A 22354-nucleotide genomic window follows, 5' to 3' on the forward strand; every position below is an offset into this window, starting at 1 on the left:
TTATACAAAAAATGTTATTGAGGTATAAAATTTGGTGTAGTTTTAAAATGGATTCTAACTCATATGTGCGTGTGATTAATATATATATATATATATATATATATATATATTTATTTATTTATTTATACATTACTTGTTGAATTAAAAATTTTTAATACATAAATCAAGTATGCATATTTTTAAAAAAAAATTATTTGATACTTTATTTTATTAATTTAAATTGATGTATAAAATATTTGTATAATTATCTGTCAATTTGAATTAATGAAATAAAATATTAAATAATTTTAAATTTTTTAAAAATTTATAGACTTAATTTATATATTAAGAACTTTTAATTTAATGGTTGAATTATTAAATTTTAATGTGAAATATGAATTATTGAATGGAATAAGTCTAATAATACTTAATCTTGTATAAATGAATTCCTCATATATATATATATAATGTTTTAAAAGTATAGAATTGTTGACTCAATTTAAGTTATTTTTAATATAATTATGATACTTAAAAAATTAAAATTGTTCAATTAAAAATAAAAAGATTAAAATTATATAATTATAATACTCAAAATACTAAAATTGCTCTTGTTAAAAATGCATGCATGAAGTTTTAATTAAGGCGCATGAGAATAATGTACGTTGAAGCATTATTCTCTTAACGAATGAACATTCACTTTTTGGGTTACACGCAGGAAATTTGTCTAGCTTTAGTTTTTATTTATTTTTTATCCAATAGGAACATCAACTTCTTCTTAAAAGGTAGCCGATTTTGTTGTCTTATTTGTTGCACATTTGTGTTATATTATATAAATGCTCTTCCACTTGAGTTATATTAATTCCTTCGAGGAAGGTTCTATCCAACATCCAAGAGTACTGAGATTAATACATTTGATTTAAATTTTGCTTATATAATAATTATAAAAAAGAAAGGTTGGCAAATTTACTCATTTGTACCCTCAATTCACTTTTTGACGAGTCAGAAATAAATTGGTGTGGGGAATGAAGCAATCCCTTAAGCATGATTCCACTAATATGAATTCCTTTGGCATCAAGTTGGATGCGTCCTTGAACTTGGAATCCAAACGTTTTTAATAGCGTTGGTTGCTTATCTGAAGTGGGAGCACTTGCAATAGCACGTTCGACAATCTTCTGGGTGGGTTAGGTAAACCCTACGAGGGTGGAATCATTAGAAGTGAGAGACAGTGACAACAAAGCCTATCACGTACTCTAGACTAGAGTTTAACTTACAATTTTAATGTAACATACTTATTTAAGCCATCATCTTCATTGTTCATATTATATCAAATAATATTAACTTTATGACTAACCCATAAACTACATATCCCATATATTCATCGTATGTAGATGTTGCCTATAAGTTCACTAGCGAACCCACTTGGATACTTTTGACAAGAGAATCAAAAACCACCTTAGTCACGTAAGCAGTATGGTAACACGTCGTAGCCTAATCATTTTTATAGAAAGGGCATTGCATTCAAATTCATCAAGTCATGATTCAGGAAACTACAAAATGCTACGTAGTCTTTCTGCTTTTGTGCTCATCCATTTCCATGGTCTTTCAACTCTATTTATAAAGCCACTTTATACAAAATGGACTCATGTCATCGTGATACGAGGCTTCTAAAGGACACGATGGTAACAGGTAGGGTTTGATAATAAGATATTATATTATCTGTGTTTATAAAAAACTATTTATACATGGTCTCATATACGTAGATGGAGCAATTTTAATTATGAGGGTTTATCAGTTCAGAATAATCCAACGAACTTTATGTTTCAAAATGAAAAAAATTGTTTTTTTAACCCAGTTTGAATTGGATGCAAATCTAACAAATTGAAGAATTAGGTTCACACTTTTGAAACACAGGCTAAACTAATTATTTATGAATTATTATTAATATTATTGATCAAGATTGGAAATCTGTGAACTAGGTGTATGTCGGTGAATTTGGTTTCTTTTAGACAATTTGGTGTAAATACTTTGGTTTTGGGTTGGATATTTTAGTTGTTTTTCTTTCTATTGTTAATTTATTATAGATGGAGTTTAATAAGTTGTTTGTATTATTTTCTATAAATTATATTAAAATTTGATTGGTATAAGTTAATTATACTTAAATATATGTAATTTACATTCTTTTATGAAATTATTATCTTTCAAATTTAAGATAAGATTTTTTTTATAAATTTTTTATTAGATATATGATGACTCAAATCAAAGCAACTCATTCAACATCAAATTCAGTTTGAATTAAAAAGAGTTGAATGAAATTGAATCAATTAAAATTAATCAATTCACGTTTAATTTTCTTTCATATTCAAATTAAAATTTGATCCATGAACACCCTTAACTTGAATTTACATTATCTATTTAATTGATGTTTAGCAATATGCTTACATCTGTATTTATTACTTACATCTGTATTTATTATTTGCATTTTATTTTATTATAAAATTAATAAAAATATTAATTAAAAATTGTTCTAATTGGATTAAAATTTTGTTTTTAAATCATTTAATCTTAATTATTATTAAATAAAATATTTTAATTTTTAAAATTGAATACGAAAGGAAAAAAGTAATTAAGTGACAATAGGATTAAGAGTATATTTTAATAATTAAATTTATAATATATATGTGAATATTTTAATTAATAATTATATATAATTATTTAATAAAAGTATGAAACGAAATGAGTATTAACATATGTCTACATACATTTCCATTACATTAAATTTTACGGGAAAATATGTAATATGACGATCCGTGTTGAATGTGTATTTTCCCCTTATCCTATCTACATAATCAAAGTAAGACCCCAAGTTGTTTATTAATGATATTTATTTATTTTATAATTAAATGGGACTGGTTTTAATAGATGTTTTAATTATATATATATATATATGATTTTTATAATTAATTGTTTTATTTTATTATTTGAGTGAAGGAAAGTATAATTTGAGTTAATTGTTTTAAATGTTTAGTTGAGTGAGGAGTTAAGTTTTAAGTAGAGGAGTTGAGTCAATTTTCACTTTACGGTCCTATAATTTTCTTTCTCTTATATACTTACGCTCTGAAGAATTGCAAGAATTAGAGTTCGTGGGAGATCATTTCGGAGAGTCATGTCCATCATCTAACATTTACCAAAGTAAGTGAGGAGTGAGTAATCTCATTCTAGGCATGGGGACGTATATACTAAATAGTGAAATTGATCTCAATCTCTTGCATGTGTTGTATGAAAGGAAAAATCATAAATTATGTGTCACCTTATGTTTTTGTTTTCCATGTGATTCTTCAATGTTCTAATTGATATAGTTAACATGTATTTACATTTTAACATGACCTTTAGAACAATTTTACCAATTGTAATAAAAAATTGATGAATGACACTTGTGGAATGAAATTCGTGTTTTCTGTAGAGTGCATATTTCTAATACAATATCAAGCACTACTTGGGACTCGCTGGGCGTTGTTGTGGTTGAGAGTAAAGTTTTCTTTTTGTGTCATTTACGCTGAACATGGATTTGTCCATGCTAGGTGTGAAAGCTCCAAGAGTTCTCTATGGTGATTTCGTTGAGCATGAACTCGTTCATGTCGAGTGTGATCTATCCCGAGAGTAACATGTGTTCTTTGGGTACATCACATCGAGCACGAGGTAGTTGCCGCTAGGCACTATCCTGTATATTATGATTCTATGTTTCAATTCTAATGTATTTGTACAAGTGTGATCCTTTGTTAAACGTTAATAATTAATTCTAGTATATGATTATGTTATCAATGTAATCGTGAGTTATGTATAAGTTGAATGATGCACTATAGTATTGAGACAATTGATGTGTGTGGACCCTATGAAGGTCATATGATAAGAAGTCTAAGTGAGACTTAACCAAGATGTGATTATGAAATGAAGGGAATGGATGTTCAATTGTGGATGTTTGTTGTGATAATATGATAATGCATCGAGTCTTATGTGGCATGCATCATATGCATAACTATTTTTGGATGGGTATGATGCGGAATATGTGACACCCTTACTACCCCAACACATATATCGAAATATAATAAAAAAAAATTAAGGAAAATAAACTTTTTAAGTTGGTAAAAGGGTTCACATAATACTTCATAACTGTTCTGACTGAAAAATAAAACTTGAAAGATAAAATTCAAGAGTTTACACATTTTTCAAAGAAAATAACATTTATTACAATACCAAATATTCTATCCTAGAGATCCTCTTGCCCCGATGTCACACTATCAGAGCATTTCCCAAATTAACGGATGGCATTCTATATACCACTTGCAGTTGGATCCTCTCCACCTAAAATATCAACAATTTATACGGTGAGAAAAGAAAAATTATCTATATGCAAAATACATTCAATCATATCACAGTATAATTTCATCATAACTCATTATATAGTGTATATATATATATATATATCAATTACTCATCATATTCACATACAACATTCGTGCCAATCCAACAATTAACACTATGCCAAGGCCTCGCCACATCTGACACAAGTGATACAGGTTAATTGCCTCACTCAACCCACACCAGATCAGGGTCACGCCCTCCCTGTAGCATCACTTACCCAGGGGCCGTGCCGTCCCTCGCCATTTTGGTGTGAGGAAACACAATCACATTACAATCAATACAATCTCTTGCAATTAACCCTATGCCAGGGCTGCCATAAGCGACATAAGTGGTGGTGTTAACTGTCCTACTCATCCCACATCATACTAGGGTCACGCCTTCCCTATAGCACCACTTACCCAGGGGTCGTGCCATCCTAGTCATCAATGTGAGACATCACAATCATAATCATACAATATCTCAACTCATAATTCAAATTCACATCAATATCATCCATCAAATAACATAACAATAACTAATATAACAATCAATAGAATAATTAGTATAAACTATAAATAGCGTATCAAGGGTTATACTACTCCTACCATGCTTATCCTTATTTCATATGAAAGATAAGAAAATTTCCTATAACTCTCATGAAGACATCAAGTCCTAATTCCATCATCTACTTTGTGAAAAATGATAAAAACCGCAACAGCTATAGATAAAGCTGACAGCTTGACCCCTCTTCACTAAAACATCCATATCTGGAGTTCTAGACCTCCTTTTTGGGTGATTCCAACGCCATTGGAAAGCTAAAATCCAAGGCTACAACTTTCATTAAGACCTCAAAATCAAAATATTCACGCTCAGCGCCCAGACTTGCACTCAGCGCGCCCAGCGCATTCTGCAACCAGCAACCCATGAAAACCTTGAAAATTCCTTCCAATCATGAATCCAATCCAAATTACACGAATTTGAACCATTAAAAAAAACATAAACAATATCAAAAAAACATCATTTTAAGCAATAAAATTAAGTTTTAACCATTAATCCATGGAAATCATGAAGAAATCATGAAAACCCTAACCAAAACCTTTTCCCCTCAATCCAACCTCAATCATACATAGAACATGGAATCAATGTGATAATTCAAACTCATACATACCAGATTAAGTCTTATAAGTACTACCCTTACAATATAGTGAAAAACTAGGAATACATATATATATATAGATAATAATAAAGAAAATATAAATTAACTCCAGTAAAGGTGGCAGTGCCTCCTAGTTAGGAATCCATTTATATTTTCCAAATCATAAAAATATAACAAAGATGTAAATTTTAGTCTTTTATCAAGAACATTTAAATTACAAAATAATAGGAGGCTCAGCCTTCCATTCAGATAAATTCCAAATTATAAATTAATAGGAGGCTCGGCCTTCCATTCAGATAAATTAAACGTGATTTTAAGAAATTAATCATCTACCCAATTCCCTCATGTACTCTACATATAAATAATCCCCTTTTCTCCCGTACCTGGATAAATAGGAACTTGGGCAGAACCTCCTCCTCTTTTTCTTAAATTGGGACCGGAATTAGAGCAGAACCTCCTCTCTTATTCTCTCTTTTTATTTCTCTAGAATTTCTTCTCTCTAAAATTATGAATTTTCAAAAACCTTAAGCTCCTATTTATAGAATTTTTGAAGTTACTATGCATAGGTTACTATTCATTAAAATAATATTATAAGTTACTATGCACTATTCATTAAAATATTCAAATTCATTTATAAATGGAAACTTGCTTCCCTCGTGAGCTCCCTTCAGCAGCCATTTACTATGCAATTGCATAGTAAAATACGTATATATGAATAGTAAAATACATATATATGAATAGTAAAATACGTATATGTAAATAGTACAATACGTATACGTGAATAGTAAAATTCGTATAAAAATATGATAAACTTTCTAATAATTCCAATACATAAAAATAAAATTTTTTGGAATGTTACAGAATACGTTGCTAGGGAAGACCCTCTTCTGTTAAAGTTTGGGAATTATTATGTCCTTAAGGACAATTGGGTTTAGGAAGTCCCAATCTCACCTGTTTGTGTGCATGAGGCAAAACTAGCATGACACAACTGTTCCAACGAAACCCTGGTGTATCTCCTTCTAGTGTAGAGTGTGATGAAAGTGTGATCCAACATGATCTACTTTGTGTGTTGTTTTACGACAATCCACCACGATGTGATTTTACTAGTGTTACATGCATGAACATTTTGCAATTTGTGTCCATTGCATTACGTGTATTGAAATGAAATTGTGTAGTGATTTATTGATGTCTTGTGATGAAATATATTATATTAGCATATGTGATGTACCTTGTTATTATATGATAAATTGTCATACTATGTTATGTTGTTGTACATTATGTTCTAGTTTCCTTATTGCATTGTTGTGTGTTTGACTGTTAGTCTTACGTCGTGAGGTAAAATGAGATGCCTTTCTCTCTCCATTTCTTGTATTTATTTATGCAAATGTTATTGCAGGTGTGATTCAACATGTTGATGATGTCAGCAACAATGTTTAAACCTTACCTTTAGGTTCATGATATGATATGATATTGGAACTTAGTTATGATTTGTTTCCATTTTGCTATATTTAAGACAATTGATAGTTTTCTTATTATTGATTTTAGTTGACCCTCAATTTAGTTATTATTTTTAGTTTATATAATGTGATATCCTCTTTGTTAAACTATATGTTACTTCCATTAATTATAAATTTTTTTCTATTCAATTTTTAATTACTATTTTATATGTTCTGCGGAATAAATGGTGTTTCAATCTTCCTTACTAAAGGGTCATCGTATGCCTTTTAACTTTAGGTTCAACCGAATGATAGCAAAAAATACTAAAATATATTGAAAAGGATAAATTTTCTAGTCTAATTATTTACGCAAAACAAAGTGTAATATAGTTGTTAGAAAAAATTATTTTGTAAATAGGTGATCAAAAATTGGATCTCTCACATATGTATAATTTATTAATTAATTTTAAATATATTTCATTATCTTCATAAACTAGTCATTAACTTTTAATGATAGAATATATTAGTTTACAAAATAAAAAACCTTTGCTTATTTATTTTTTTTTCTTTTTCTTTCCGATCAAATTTGAGCTCATTAGTCTTGAGACTAAATAAGAATAACTATAGATATATGTTATCCTAGTCTGAACGCCAAGTTAAAATATATAAGACTAAATAAAGAAAATAAGAGCGTACTTAATTATTATGAATTTTAAATATCATAATTATATTGTTTTAAATAATTGAATTAATTATATTTTTAATTAAAAATGATCTTACCTTTAGTTTTTAAAAGTTTCATTCTACTATAACGTGAGTATTACATCCACAGGTTCTTCTAGCCGTATCTTATTGTAACACGCAAGCATAATAAACAAGACAGTCCAATTACATCCACAAGGCAAGGCAACCATAGTCAAATATATCAAAATGACATGCAATAATCTTTTTGTCCCTAGTAATGCTTGTTTTCATTATATTCTTTTCTTTCCTTGATTTTTCGTGGAACACTGAATAGATAAATTATACCTCATCTTAATTAGAATATTTTACATATATAACTCAGTCACACTGATCCAAATTGATTGCACACATCATTTTCAAAATGCACATTTGATTATGTAAGTATTTAGAGTCTCTCACATAATTATTACAAATGTTATATGCTATCATATTATTGCACACGTCATTTTCAAAATCCACATTACTTCGGAGTCCCCAAGCATATAGATGAGCAATTAGATGGCAAAGTGTTAAGCTTAATTAATAGTAATAGACATATGCCAAACTCTGATATTTGTGGCCTTCCCTATCATGAAATTCCCCACCAATTCTACCACCATTAATTTTTATTTTTTTCCCGCATGATAGCGCCATATAGTCATATACAATGGATTAGGGTCACAGGATGAATTAACTCACTTTATTAATCTCTTTCATCTCTCAAATTTAATCTCTATAATTTGAAATATATTATTTTATTTTATCTATCACACATATTAAAATATTAGTTATATTTAAAATATGAAAGGCTATAATTTTTACACAACAGAACAATTGTTATACACAGTATTAACATTTTATTAGATTAAATTTTTAAATTCAACTGTAACATTCTTATATTTGAAAAAAAAAAAGAAGTTAATAATATACAAATTTAATTAAAAAATATATAATTTAAACATGATCAAGATAAATTAAAATATTAATTAATTAATAAATATGATAAAATAATTTTAATTAGGGTCAATTATCTAATCAATAAATTATTGTATATAATTCAAAGCAGTCATTAAAAACTATATTTAATATACTGTATATTTTACATTTAGCAAGTCTATTATATAGTGCAATAGTATACCTTTATTATAAATATTTATATGAAAAATTGATCTTTTTATGCATAAAACATTGAATGTTTAATATAATATATATATATTAAACAACTTTAAATATATGCATATGAATGTCAGATGACTACGGTAGACTTAGGTTCATGAAAATTTAGGTTCAATATTCATTTTTATCATTATAATCTTTTTTACCAAATAAAAAAAGTTAGGTGATCATAATCAAAATAAAATTATTAAATTAAATATTATTATTACACTTTTCTTCATAAATATATTTTTAGTCTTTTAAAATATGAGAATGTTCAAATTTAATTTGCTCTCCCAAGTTTAAAATGTAACATTTTTTTTATATCTTTCTTAGAAATAAATCAATTTTATTTTAGACTATAATAGTTCATGAAGTAAACTAACTCCCTTCATGTTAAATGCTAACATGACTAATAAATTGATGTGCAATTGTTTGCCACGTGTCATTTCAGAGACTGTATTATAGAATCCCAACATGCGTCAAATTCATATGAATATAATATAATCAACATCAAGAGTGTCACGTTAGTAAAAATTACTAGTTAATTATTTCACAAATAGATTTTAAATAAACGTTCACAATTGACAAATTTTGTAAAGTTGTAGTTATTTAATTTTTGTAGAAAGTGGAAATTAAATAAATATGAAAATTATCTCTAGAACTGCAATTCTGACTTGAAGGACCCTTTCTCATATACCCTAATCTGATCTTTTTGACAAGTGAGATAGACAATGAAATTCTAAAATTAAGCATTTCTCTGCTTGGGAAGAGAGCATATACCCAACTTGAGAGAAAGACCAACTTAACTAATCAACCCATAGTTTGGATGAATCATTTATTACGTCATTCTCTAATCTCTAGTACAACATTTGCATTCCAGCCAAAATTATTGGGCGGCTTCTACCTTTTGCTTTTATTCAATTGTCCTACATTATGCAGAGTTAACTATTATCCAATTGTTCTACATTATGCAGAGTTAACTATGTTAAATTGGATATGTATGGAAAAAAACAATGTTAATTGGGTCTATTTTTTTTATTTAGCATTAGTATCAAACCTTTTATTTATTATCGAAGTATGTATTTTAAAATATTGAAGAAATTTACTAATCACAAATTCACAATCGTTATCTAAGAAATATAGCTTTCTAAATGATGTATCTGACTTATCGTTAGACGATAATATAAAAAATTAGTACTTTTAATCTTATAATTCTATGAACTAACTTTATCTTTTATAGTTAAAAATATTATATTTTAATTTTACACATATATTATCTTTTTCTTTTCAGTTCCTCTTATTCATAATATAAGAACTAAAATGTAAGTTCTATAAAACTATAAAAATTAAAAGAAAAATTAATTATAAAGACAAAAAAATAAAAATTAATATAACTGTCAATACCAAATGAATAACTAAACCTAAAAAATTCACACCGACAAAATACCTTAACTATTAATACTAGAACAAGAAGCCGAGAGATGACCAATACCCATGGTTTATATTACCTTAACTATGAATACTGCTTGGGAAGGGTTTGTGTCTCGTTTCAAGTTTAATTAGCTTTTCATCCCTGTAAATTTATAAATTTTACTTTTTTTTTATAATTTAAAATGTTATATTTTAGTTTATATATACAATTTTTATTATACAAAAAAGTTCATTTTTATCCCTGTAGTCTATTTATATAACGACTAAAAAATATAGTTTTTATAATTATATGAAAATAAAATTGATATGCATAAAGAATAAAATAAAACATTTTAAATTATAAAAATTAATAAAATTTATAAAACTATAGAGATCAAAGAGTCAAAGACTAATTAAACATCCATTTAATCACTCTGTGCGGCCACTAGTGAAAAAGGAAAAGAAAAAAGGAGATGATACATTATTTAACACTCTTTCAATGGATTAGTATTCATATAACCACCAAATTTTCTATCGAAAGCTTGCTGCAATGCTACAACAATTTAATAGAGTTTAACAATTCAGCTTCTGAATTAGAAACAGTGTCACAAATTTTGGGAAAAACCTTCCTGTGCAACATTTAAAGACAACAGTGAGAGAATTTATATCACCGTTACTTTACATTTCAGAAACAAGAGAGTTAAAATTGAAAAAATTAAATATATAAACAAAGTTACATATTTGAAGTGTAAACTTCCAAAGTTTTCATATACCTGGCACTGCTTGGTATGGGTCAAACAAGAAGTATAAATATTCTGTATGGTCTTAACTCTTAAGATAGTGTGATGAAGTGCTGCAGAGAACTGACCAAACTTGGAGGCCAGTGCTTTGTGTCTCTAACATACGAAAGGTCTGTAAAATGGGGATCAAGCAGAGTTGCAATGGCAAACTGGTTTTCAGCAAGCAAAGCAGCGTGCTTATCTTCATATAAGGCTGCTGCAAGAGCTGCATGTATTTCTGCTTGGGAAAAATATGTAAAATTAGATAAAAGTGAGAGTTTTCCTTTTGCAGTGTAGTCATGCTAGAAATATACCTGGATACCCTTTTAAAGATATTGAAACGTCTTCCATCTCAGCTATTGCTTCTTCTCTATCACCAACTTCATATAGGGCCAATGCTCTTCCTACCCTTGCATACTCTGAGAATGCCAAGTCTTTGTAGCTTTCAATAACCTGAAATGACAGATAGGAATGTGTACCGCGTTACAGCATCAGTCAGATGATTAAACCATGGAATATTAGAATAAACTAAATCAAACTTTGGAAGTGACATGTGATGCCATGGAATAGCTCAGGTTGAGCCAACAGGTATAAATTAGCTGAAGAAAGTTGCAAGGTTATGAGCGGAAACTGGACTCCCATAGTGACTTTAAAAATTCTTTAGCCACTAAAATCATTTAGAGTATATATTTCTGTTTTGATTCCAAATATGAAACTTTCCATGCAAATTTTTCATACACCTAAGCTGAGTTCAAGTTGTTGACCAAATTAAGACAGGAGGATACACAACCCTGCAAGCTTGAATCTTAGTAATGAGGTGTTGAACTAAAGAGCAATCTTAGTAATGAGGTGTTGAACTAAACCCTGCAAGCTCTATGAACTTGATTGGGGTTCTTCCCCCATTCAAGCTTGTCTAAAGCTCATCTTTATTGAGTTTAGCGGGCGATGGAAGAAACTACTGCAAACCTCACATTAACATAATATTACATTTGTTTCAAACTAAACTCTTATAAACTTCCCAATTCTTGGCATGAATTTTACATGATACTCAACCTATGATAAGTATTTCACAAAATTGACATTGTGTGGTGTATTTGCGCTGCTTCCAATTCCATATCCCTTCTGTTGTGTTCCAAAATCAAAATTTAAATAGTACAGTGACACCACATAATGCCTACATTTAGGCCATACAGATGCAAAACTTTATAAAGTGGTCTTATGCATAATTTTTGGCAGGTAACATTAACAATTCAGGTTTACTTTCCAAAATTTCAAAAGCTATACCATGCCCGATAGTGGTAGATCAAATATTTGAATATAACTGCAAAGAATACTAACTTATGCTCAATCTGTTACTTCTCTATATCCGTATAAATAAATATGGCAACTTCAGTTTCCAAAGTGAACCGACAATCATTCAGTCACATAAATATTTGCCCCGGTTTCCAGTATATCTGTGACTAATCTCATCTAGCATTGTTTTTTCTTGAAATTTACAAATATAAACTAGTCATTAAAAAATGTAAAAAACCGACTGATTTGCCTTCCATGTAAGCAATGTTGTAACTTAGATAACATCAATCATGCAAGGAACGACGCCACTGCTAACTGAAAAACATAATCATAATACATAAATAAACAATCAGCAAAGTTGAAGAATGAAGGGATAATTTTGATAGGAAAAAAAAAACTCTCTTTTACACACAACAATGATAAGAGTACACACAAATGTCACAAAATTAAAAAAAAAAATTACACAATTTATTTAAGGTAGTTCGAGCCTTCATGTTTACATCCACAAGGATGTTCATTATCTCAAAATATATTACATATTTCTTAACAAATTTTAACTTTCAAAACTAGTTTTTGTTGCTGGTATACCGTATAAGTATTACTTGTAGCAAAACTTTTCTGGAATAGAAAATATCAGCTTCCTTTAAGGCAATTCTATTTAAAAAAGGTGGATCTCTCACAACTCTGATCTTTCATTGAAATAATTTATTTCTCAATAAATGTTTTCACATGGTAAGGACAGTTATAACTCAATTTTAAATTAAGCATACTTTCAGGATCTTCTTTATAATTTTGATGAGCAATCCCATAATAATCCATCACCAAACTTTAGTAAGCAAGAAGCTACACGGAAAGCCTAATATCTCTGCACTACTCTTAAACTCAAAAGTAACGACCTAAATGGAGTAATCTCCTAAATTAATTATCGAGATTGTACAGACATTTTAGTCTATAAAACACTCTATAAGTTCTCCTTTTTTCCAAAGAATAAATAGTATATGCATTGTGTCATTTACTTCTAATAACTACTTTAAAAGTCATACTTATCATGGTTTCTAATTAGCTGAAAGTATAAAATTATCATTATAATAACATTGTTTCATTCGATCAGAAATTGTTACCCCTAATAACTACTTTTAAAGTCATTCTTATCATGATTTCTAATTAGCTGAAAGTATAAAATTATCATTATACTAACATTGTATCATTCAATCACAGAGTGTTACACATTTATCATGATTTATGATCGATTAAAAGTATAAAATTATCATTATAACAATGCACAAAAACTAAACTTATTTTCAAAATGATATTTACTTTGATAATTTGTATGTAAAACATTAAAAGTGTAACATTAAGATTAGTTGGAAATGAAAGGACACAAAATAGAGTAGCTAAATTAAAATAAATAAATAAAAGTGCACATTATTATCACCTGAGAAAAGTATTGAAGAGCACCACCAAAGTCACCCTGAGCCTGCAATTCCCTCCCTTTCTCCAGCAACTCCACTGCTTGAGACACTCTCTGTGAAACTAAAGCACTTGCTTCTCTTTCAGAAGCAGTTAATGGGTCAAACATTGTGGCAGCATATGAAGAAGATCCATCACCAAAGCTAGGAACAGGAAGGAGAAGGAAACTAGAGAGGGGCAGAGAGAAGAGGAATAAGCGCCTGTTTCTAAAAATAGGTGGTGGTGTTGATGCTTTGCTCTGAGAATTCTGGATTCTGGTTTTGGGCTTCCACAGGGGAAGATGGCAAATGGGTGCTCTGCATGCACCCATCGTAGTTGTGACTTAGGAACCAAAATCTGAGATTTTTCTGTGTTTGTGAGGAATCTCTGCAACCATAACTGCTAAGGACTTCTTATCAAATCAAACATTCAATTATTTGTCAGATGAGATATTTTTGACCTCTCATCAAACATTCAGTGGTTAACAAACAACTACATTTCTACTTGAAATATATCAAAAATACCGCTGAACACAAAATGCAATCGTTTTCTCTCTCTCTTTTTTTATTTTATTTTATTTTTATTTATATCGTGTTTTCTTAACTGAGCTTATAAATATTTTTTAGGTGTATATAAATATGCAAATCGCTTCATTTTCTACCAGTATTAACCTAAAAATTTAAGGGAGTTGCTACGGTACCTTCTAAAATTGAGAGATTTTAATACATTTTTTATGTAAACTTATAAAATTTTAAAAAATTAATTTAATTATAAAATGAATAATCTAAATTATACTTATAAAATAAAAAGTAAGATAAAATTATAGAGATTAAAATTATAAGATTTTAATAATATTATAAAATATTAAAAAAGGAAAAAATTAATAAATAGTAGAAATAAAAAGTTATTAAAATTACAATATAGAAATTCAAAAATTTAAGACAAAAAAATAAAAAATATACTTAAAAAATTATTAAAATTAAAATATAGAAATTCAAAATTTTTAAGTGAAAAGATAAAAATATACTTAAAAATTATTAAAATTAAACTATTTAAATATATAACAATATTATTACAAATAAATTAGAATATATAAAATAAAAATAAAATGACTAAATAATTTAAAATTTGAAAAAATAAAATATCATAAATATTATTTAAATAAATTATTAAAAATATAAAATATAAAAGACTGTACCGGTACCCTCTCAAATAAGATGGGTACCATAGAATTTCTCAAAATTTAAATGAAGAGGCTTCAAAACGACACATGTGTAACTCTTATCAAATATATTAAATGTGAATTTTATAAATCCAACTGTTAGATTGAAAGTTTTTTATTTTTAAATTATATATACAAAATTTTATATTAATATAAGATAATTTAATATTTTATTCTTATAAAATAAATTAACGTAATTATACATTTTAAAATATAATAAAATATAAATATTTTGATTATCTTTAAGTTGTTGTTCAATTTTAACAAAATTTAATATAAACATATAAAATAATATGAACTTTGAATCAAATGGTTGAATTTACAAAATTCACATTTAATATAAAATTATTAAGTAATGTAATACTTAATAAAAATTATATCGGTATCGTTTGAACCCTCCTTAATTTAAAAAGATTATTGTGTAATAATATTTTATATAAGATTCTCATATTGAGGCTATTCAAAGCTATGTCAAGCAATGAAAATATTATAAAGCTTTTAGTAGATGATACACCATTGAAAAGTACATATTCTTAGAATATTAAACCAAATTTTTAATTGCGATATTTACATGTTAGCAAAATTGTAATTTTCGCTAATAATAATAATATTATTATTATCTTTATTATTCAAAATAGTTACTATAATTTATATATTCTAACAATTAATATTAAATAAATAATTATTAATAAAGTTGTAATTCTTTGTTTTTATCTAAATTATTTATTACATTTAAAATATGAGTAAAAATCATTTTCATTTTTCTTTCTTTTCATCTCTTATATTTATAAAGTTTTAAAAATATAACCGTGACTCTTCTTAAAATATACATCAATTTTATTTTATTAATTTTTTCAAGAGTTTAAGAAATGAAAATAAAAAAGAAATAGGGGATGTATTTTCCTTAAAAGTATGTAACGCAGCCTGATAGTAATAATTTATAAAACGTATAGATCTGTAAGAAAAGAAAAGGTGAAATCTGTCATCTTTTAAGACATCATGATGAACATGCGATGTAAGTTGTTAAATGCACAACCTAGTGTGTTTATTTAACGGATTGAATATTTATTTCACACCCTTTTTTTTATGTCATAATAATTGAATTTAGTACTGAAAGATAGACCTCATTTCACACCTAAGATGCTAAGTAGGGTCTGTTTATTTTCTATTTTTACTTTTAATTTACAATAACTATCGCTTTATTTTCAATTTATTTCTTGTTTACAGATAGTTAAATGAGAAATAGAGGGGGGAGGAGGGGAGTTGTTCTTACTATTTTCCATACAAATATTTGATAACAAGAAAAAAAAATTACAATGTATTAAGATTTTTATAAATTAAAAATAGAAATAGTAAATAAAATTAAAAAAAAATGAAGTAAACAAACCCTAAATGTGATAACATATTTGATAAATTAACGTTAAACGGAGATTCAATATTTTTATGAACACACCCATGCACAATGAAGAATAAGGAATGTAATTTAGAAATAATAATTTATAATCTTGTTATTCCCTTCAGGTCTGGAAATTGAGTGATTAACACACAAGGGACCAAAAATAGAAGACGAACAGCGTGTGCGTGTTTGATAAAATAAAAATAACAATAAATATTAAATTTACTTTACTTGAAAACTTTTAAATAAGATATATTAATAAGTAAGGATACGTAAAAGAATACTTCTATTCTCATTTTAACAATTTCAGCTGCTAAACCGAGATGAACGAGAATGAATAGCACTGTAGTTTAGATTTCACACCATTTGATATTTTTAAATCTTCGATGCGTACATTGAAGATGGGAGACTGTGCATTATAATTCAGATTTAACGACATTTGATCCTTTACATTACATTGAAATAACAGCACAAATATCTTCAGAGCGATTTAGCTGTCCTTACTCCTCAATACTTGCTCACAATGAGATGAGATAGTGCATGTTTGGATTATAATTGAAAGAACTTAAAAAAGTATTTTTAATTTCAAAGTAACATTTTTTTCCTTTTTCATTTTGCACATTGGATTCAGAAATTATGCATTAAAAATTTAAAATTTGCAAGAGTACTTTTCTACCTGTTATCCGAACATATAGCCAAATTGCTCGAGCACAGCCACAACAACAGTTGAAGTAATATTATTACCCACATTATATACAATCTAAATTAGATTCCTATGAAAAAACTGTCTGATGATATCCATATAATTTTTCTTCTTCTAAATTTGCACGTCTATATATGAAATTAAATGTGACTCAGACAAACAAGAAATCCAGAAAGAAAATAAAATTGTAGAAACCAACCATGATTATGTTACATCTAACATTCAAGACAAAACATGAACCTGAAACTAAAAAAGATGGCTTCCTTTGATACTAAACAACCAGCAAATTATGTTCCGGTTCAGAAAATGGACGTAGCTCCCTTCTGTTGGAGATCCTAATTCTTAAAATGCAGGTTTGAGTGAAATTTTCTTCAAATCAGCAGCAACTACTTGTGGATGCATCAGATTGGGGTGGTCTGTCCTTAAAAATGTTCTTTTTTACACCCTTTGAGCCCTCGGCTAAGAGGCTAGGTGTGTCCAGAATCTGCACACATCCAAAGGAAAATAAATAAAAGAACAAAGCAATACCATGGTCATAATCATTAGGTCATCTCGATTCCAAAGACGCAATCCATTTCAATCCCTAAACCAAATTTTCTTGTTCTCAACTTAATTTTTGAAACTAAACAAATCTGTGTTTCAAATCCACACATATAGAGAGGAGTATAGAAAAGAAATTTACCATAGCCTTCTAAATATCACTATGATGGTAACTTTTTTACATGCATTAGTGAATTTATACAGAACACCAATTACTGCCGAAATGATAGGAAACGGGTATATGTGGCGCATGACATACCTTCAAAACAAGCTCTTCAAAGCATTGCTGAACGTTAACTCGAGTTTTAGCACTGCATTCGATAAATAGGCAACCATATTCCCTGGCTAAGTCTATTCCCTCTTTCTTTGTCACAACTCTATAACCCTCCTGAAAAACAAATATCACCAGCATGCATGTCAAGTTCTCTAATGGAATGCAAGAAAAGAAAATTCAGTAATAAGTGTCAAGTGGGTCACCAATTTATTTAGGATCATGCCGACTTTGTTTAAAAAAAAAAAGGCTACACTTGGAGAATGGGCCAAAAGCCCAATATGCTAATTATATTAGCATCTAATGTGGTGACAATTGAAATGTGAGGTCAATCCTATAAAAGGATGAGAAATCAGAGAGTCGAATGTGCATTTGTGTACTTTGTGCCTCTTTGTGAAATGGAGAGAAGAAGAAAAACTTCTAGTGATCCCTAGTAGTTCTAAGAAGACTTATGATGTACTCATTAATTATTATTGGTGAAGTTTTTATTGGACTATGTCCAATGGGATTTTACTTCACATTGAGTTTTCTAATGTTAAAATTTGGTGCCTATTGATTTATATTTTTTTTTTCTATTTTGTGCATCTATTATATACCTGAAATTATCTTGTTGCTTGAGGAACTTACTGTTATTTATATAGGAGAAAAAAAGATCTAGTTTTGCTTCTGCTTAACTATTATTATTTGTAATCTTTCCTCAAAATAAGGAGATCTAGTTTTGCTTCTGCTTAATTATTATTATTATTTATCTTTTCTCAACAATAAGCTATGATATGAAGCAGAAGTTAGAATACAAAACAAATGGAACATGTAGCTGACAAGCACATGCAAGAGTTGAAGCTAGAGACGTAAAGTTAAGAGGCCAACATGAAATCAAGCCTACCTCCTTATCTTCTTTTTGTTAGATTTCAACATACTTTTCTCTATTGATATCCAATAGTCTCCTCTCTTTTTTTTTTTTAAATCATTACTTCAAGGAATATAAGCAAACATGTTAGAAGAACCAGAAGTGAAAACAAGACAAATGAAATAAAAGGCATGTGCTTTAGATCGAAAGAGCTCTCAAATCCCTCTGTAAATCTGTAATAGAAACTTCTCTACAAAGGCATGCTGAAAGCCTAACGGAAGAGAGAAAAAAAGAAAACTCTGTACCATAACAGATGGAAGGGAGAAAACTTTTGATTAAAACTCAGGTATTAACAACACATCATAAAACACCAAGACTCCCACAGACAGAACAGTGGCAAAGGATTTCACCCCTCACCCTTACAGCAAAACTGTTAAATGAAATGAACATACATTGGTTCAAAGATATTTTATAGATGAAACATAACTTGGTTAAAAGATATTTAATAGTAATTTCCGCGTACAAAAATTTCCTAAATATTTAAGTTTACTAGGAATCTCCGGAAGCAAGAAAACTAGTACCAGAGTGATATTGATTTTGCACAACTCAAGCATCCTACACTATATAAGGGGAGCATATGATTGTTAACTTCTCAAAAAAAAGATACCTTATCTACTTTGTTTCCAACAAGCATCTTGATGCAATCTTGATTTGTTGAATAAAGGTCTATTTCCTTTGCCCATATTTCAGAAAGATTTGTAAATGTTTCTCGCCGGGTCACATCGTAAACTGCATCAGTTATGGGAACAAAATTAGCGGCTAATCCAAAAGTAAAATTTCAACACTACACAAACTTGGAAGAAGAAAAATCTTCCAGTTTCCAAAGACCATTAAACACATTGCACCTAATATAGAATTACAGATATTGCAGCCATTTTGTGGTGAATCTGACCAACAATAGAAAGAAAATTCCAGTCTGGTTATTGAAATAACACAGATCAATTGGGTAACGGAGCAATTCATCAACAAACCAAAGGAATCCAGGATTTACACACTAATATTAATGCCATAGTTTTAAATCCCAGATAACAGCACATAGCAGCTGCCCCCCAAAAATGCTATAGCAAGATAGTGGATAACCACTATTTTGAAAGTTTTTATTTAGTTTCTATAATGAATACTATATAAATATATATTCTTAAAAATGATAAAAACTACTCAAAATTAGAGACATTCATAATGAACAATCTAAAGTCACAGGTGTCTTAAAATGAAACATACAAGTAAATACCAACAAAAGTCAAATACAAGTTTCCAAGATAAGAATCACCAATCATCTTCTAAATCCAGGTTTTCTTTAAACTTTTCCCTACTATTGTCTATTTTAACAGTAGATTTCATTTTTGGAAATTGAAATCCTGAAAATAACCACCCAAAAAAGCCCTAACTTCTTTGTTTAGAGGTTTTTTTTTTTTTTTGGAGTAAACACATAGTTCCTCTATTCAGCTTGCTATGACCACTACACTAAATCGCTCTGCCACGGCAGCCTTGTAGTGGGAAGGGACTGCTCTGCACCACTATGCCACTATAGCTTGCTATTTAAAACCCTGATCAGGATAAATCAATGAAAATTGGATTGATTATAAAAGATATAGATATGGTATGCTAAGAATCAGGATCATGAGGCCACCAAACTCCCCCAGAAGAGATCAGAAAAATAGTCAAGAAAAGGTAAGATGAAAGTTAATTTGCAAGTAACCACATGTTTTGATTATGTGCGGCAACCAAAAAGCCTGAATGGTGGAGGAATAAGGATGAGATTCCATAATCTAGCATGGGAAAGTTTTATCTTTAACTCCTCCTAGCAAGGAACTAACTACCTCAACGAATATAACATAGAATGTACTAGATTATCCAAGAGTAAGGTAATAGGTTTAATTTAAAAGGAAACACTTGTCCCTAGAAAAATGCCAAAATTCCATATTTAAGTAAGTGAGTATTGATTCAAATTTTATTTTCAATGCACGTAAAAATATCTGGTGATATATAAACTTATGCTATTTGAATGTGTAAGAGACTAAAAAAGAGTACTTCTTACTGTCCTTTCACTGAAACAAATAAGAAATATTCCAATTTACAGACATTCACCATAAGCAGTTCCTGTCACTGAAACAAATGGGAAAGATTTCATTTTACAGGAATTCGCCATAACCAGCACCAGATTAATGGAACAATGAGCAATATTTATATCCATCGAATACATTCTAGTTCAGGTAGTCATTCAAGGCATTGCACCTAATCCAATCCTATAAATGTAGATGACAATTCAAAAAGTGGAAAACAGAAACTTGCCCATGATGATTCCTTGTGCCCCTCGGTAGTAAGAACTTGTCAGCGTCCTGAATCTCTCCTGACCAGCTGCATTATTAAAAAAAGCAAGCAGAATCAATCAAATATGCTATTAGCCACAATAGCTCTAACTAACAATGCAAAAATCCTCCATGACTGAACAACTCATCAGCGCCAATAAGCAAAAAGTTTAAGAGGAATCACAACACAGTGAAACAATAATTAATTAATGACACAAGTGAATACCAGTATCCCAAATTGCAAGCTTAAGCTTTTTACCCCCCATCGTCACATATTTGACCTTAAAATCAACACCTGCATGAGGCATCATCAAATCAAATAAGACACAAAGGTGCATTATAAATGGCTATTGTAAATTGTAATATACAAATCAAATGAGAAAACAATTGTAATTAAAATTTAAGAGGAATAAAAAAGGACCAATAGTTGGCGAGAGATCTTCAAAAGCATCGGAGGTGAAACTGAGAAGAAGACTACTTTTGCCAACCCCAGAGTCTCCAATCATCAACAACTTGAACAAATAATCGAATTCTTGATGCCCCGAACTCGAATCCATCGCACTCAACTGAGTTAATCACACACACGTTAAAAATCCATCATCACACACAAAATAATAATAATAAGCATTGATTCCATTTCATTGAGAATAAGAAATGTATTATTAAAATAAAATATACAGTAAATAGAGAGAAATTCGTCATTTTTTTTCGGTTACCTAAAGAATGAAATCGAAAGAAAATTGAAGAAGAAAGGTCAGCAGAAGTGATGCGAGTAAGAAAGAGGTAATGTTAGCACGTGCGTGAGCGTTGCAGTTTCTTTTTCCTGGTATCTCTTTTTGATTCAGAAAACCACAATTGTGCATTTGCTTCACGAACAAGCATCACTCAAATTAAAATGTCAATAGTTTTTAAAACCCCAAAATAACATAAAATAATGCACAGACACCTCTTATTTTTTCACTTTAGAACATAACACATAAATTACTCTTCCATCGAAGAAATAAAAATAATTCAAATTAACTTTTTTTTAGTTAACATCGTTTAACTTTATTAATTTTGTTTAAAAAGTAACATATTTTTTAAAATATCTTTTATTAAAACTTGATATATATAAAAAGTCAATAGAAATATAATTTCTATTAAATTAATAAATATTTTGAGAATAATATTGTTAAATTGAATAAAGTTAATCAAACTTTCGTTGCATTCAATGCCAATAAACACG

General features: G+C 28.8%; 2 protein-coding genes across 3 annotated transcripts; both read right to left on the reverse strand.

Moving 5' to 3' along the window:
- Positions 1-10811: 10811 nt before the first annotated feature.
- On the reverse strand, positions 10812-14272 carry LOC109799582 (uncharacterized). 2 transcript variants are annotated; one of them, XR_014431834.1, is made up of 4 exons: positions 13768-14272; positions 11354-11492; positions 11034-11277; positions 10812-10889 (listed from the first exon to the last, which is right to left on the reverse strand). XR_014431834.1 is itself a non-coding variant. In XM_020360164.3 (3 exons), the coding sequence occupies exons 1-3, from the start codon at positions 14110-14112 to the stop codon at positions 11093-11095; spliced, it is 669 nt and encodes a 222-aa protein (XP_020215753.1). In that variant the 5' UTR covers positions 14113-14272; the 3' UTR covers positions 10900-11092. The 2 variants fall into 2 exon arrangements, 1 of the variants encoding a protein (XP_020215753.1); XM_020360164.3 differs by lacking the exon at positions 10812-10889 and having other exon boundaries at positions 10900-11277.
- Positions 14273-17112: 2840 nt separating this feature from the next.
- Positions 17113-22015, reverse strand: LOC109799729 (ras-related protein RABC1). Its single transcript, XM_020360351.3, has 7 exons — positions 21846-22015; positions 21551-21695; positions 21356-21424; positions 21113-21178; positions 19428-19549; positions 17902-18030; positions 17113-17586 (listed from the first exon to the last, which is right to left on the reverse strand). Exons 2-7 carry the CDS (start codon positions 21684-21686, stop codon positions 17479-17481), a joined length of 630 nt encoding a protein of 209 aa, XP_020215940.1. The 5' UTR covers positions 21687-21695; positions 21846-22015; the 3' UTR covers positions 17113-17478.
- Between the last annotated feature and the right edge of the window lie 339 nt (positions 22016-22354).

This window comes from Cajanus cajan, chromosome 2 (assembly GCF_000230855.2).
Source record: "Cajanus cajan strain Asha chromosome 2, NIPB_CcT2T_4, whole genome shotgun sequence".
Classification (NCBI taxonomy): Eukaryota; Viridiplantae; Streptophyta; class Magnoliopsida; order Fabales; family Fabaceae; genus Cajanus; species Cajanus cajan.

Bases quoted from the DNA above. Each gene is read 5' to 3' on its own strand.
- LOC109799582 (XM_020360164.3), bottom strand. From the start codon at position 14,112: ATGGGTGCATGCAGAGCACCCATTTGCCATCTTCCCCTGTGGAAGCCC. The intron at 11,493-13,767 runs GTGATAATAATG...CTGTCATTTCAG, and splicing joins CTCTTCAATACTTTTCTCAG to GTTATTGAAAGCTACAAAGA. The intron at 11,278-11,353 runs GTATATTTCTAG...TTTCCCAAGCAG, and splicing joins ATCTTTAAAAGGGTATCCAG to AAATACATGCAGCTCTTGCA.
- LOC109799729 (XM_020360351.3), bottom strand. From the start codon at position 21,686: ATGGATTCGAGTTCGGGGCATCAAGAATTCGATTATTTGTTCAAGTTG. The intron at 21,425-21,550 runs GTCCTTTTTTAT...TGCCTCATGCAG, and splicing joins AGATCTCTCGCCAACTATTG to GTGTTGATTTTAAGGTCAAA. The intron at 18,031-19,427 runs GTATCTTTTTTT...TTTGTTTTTCAG, and splicing joins TTGGAAACAAAGTAGATAAG to GAGGGTTATAGAGTTGTGAC.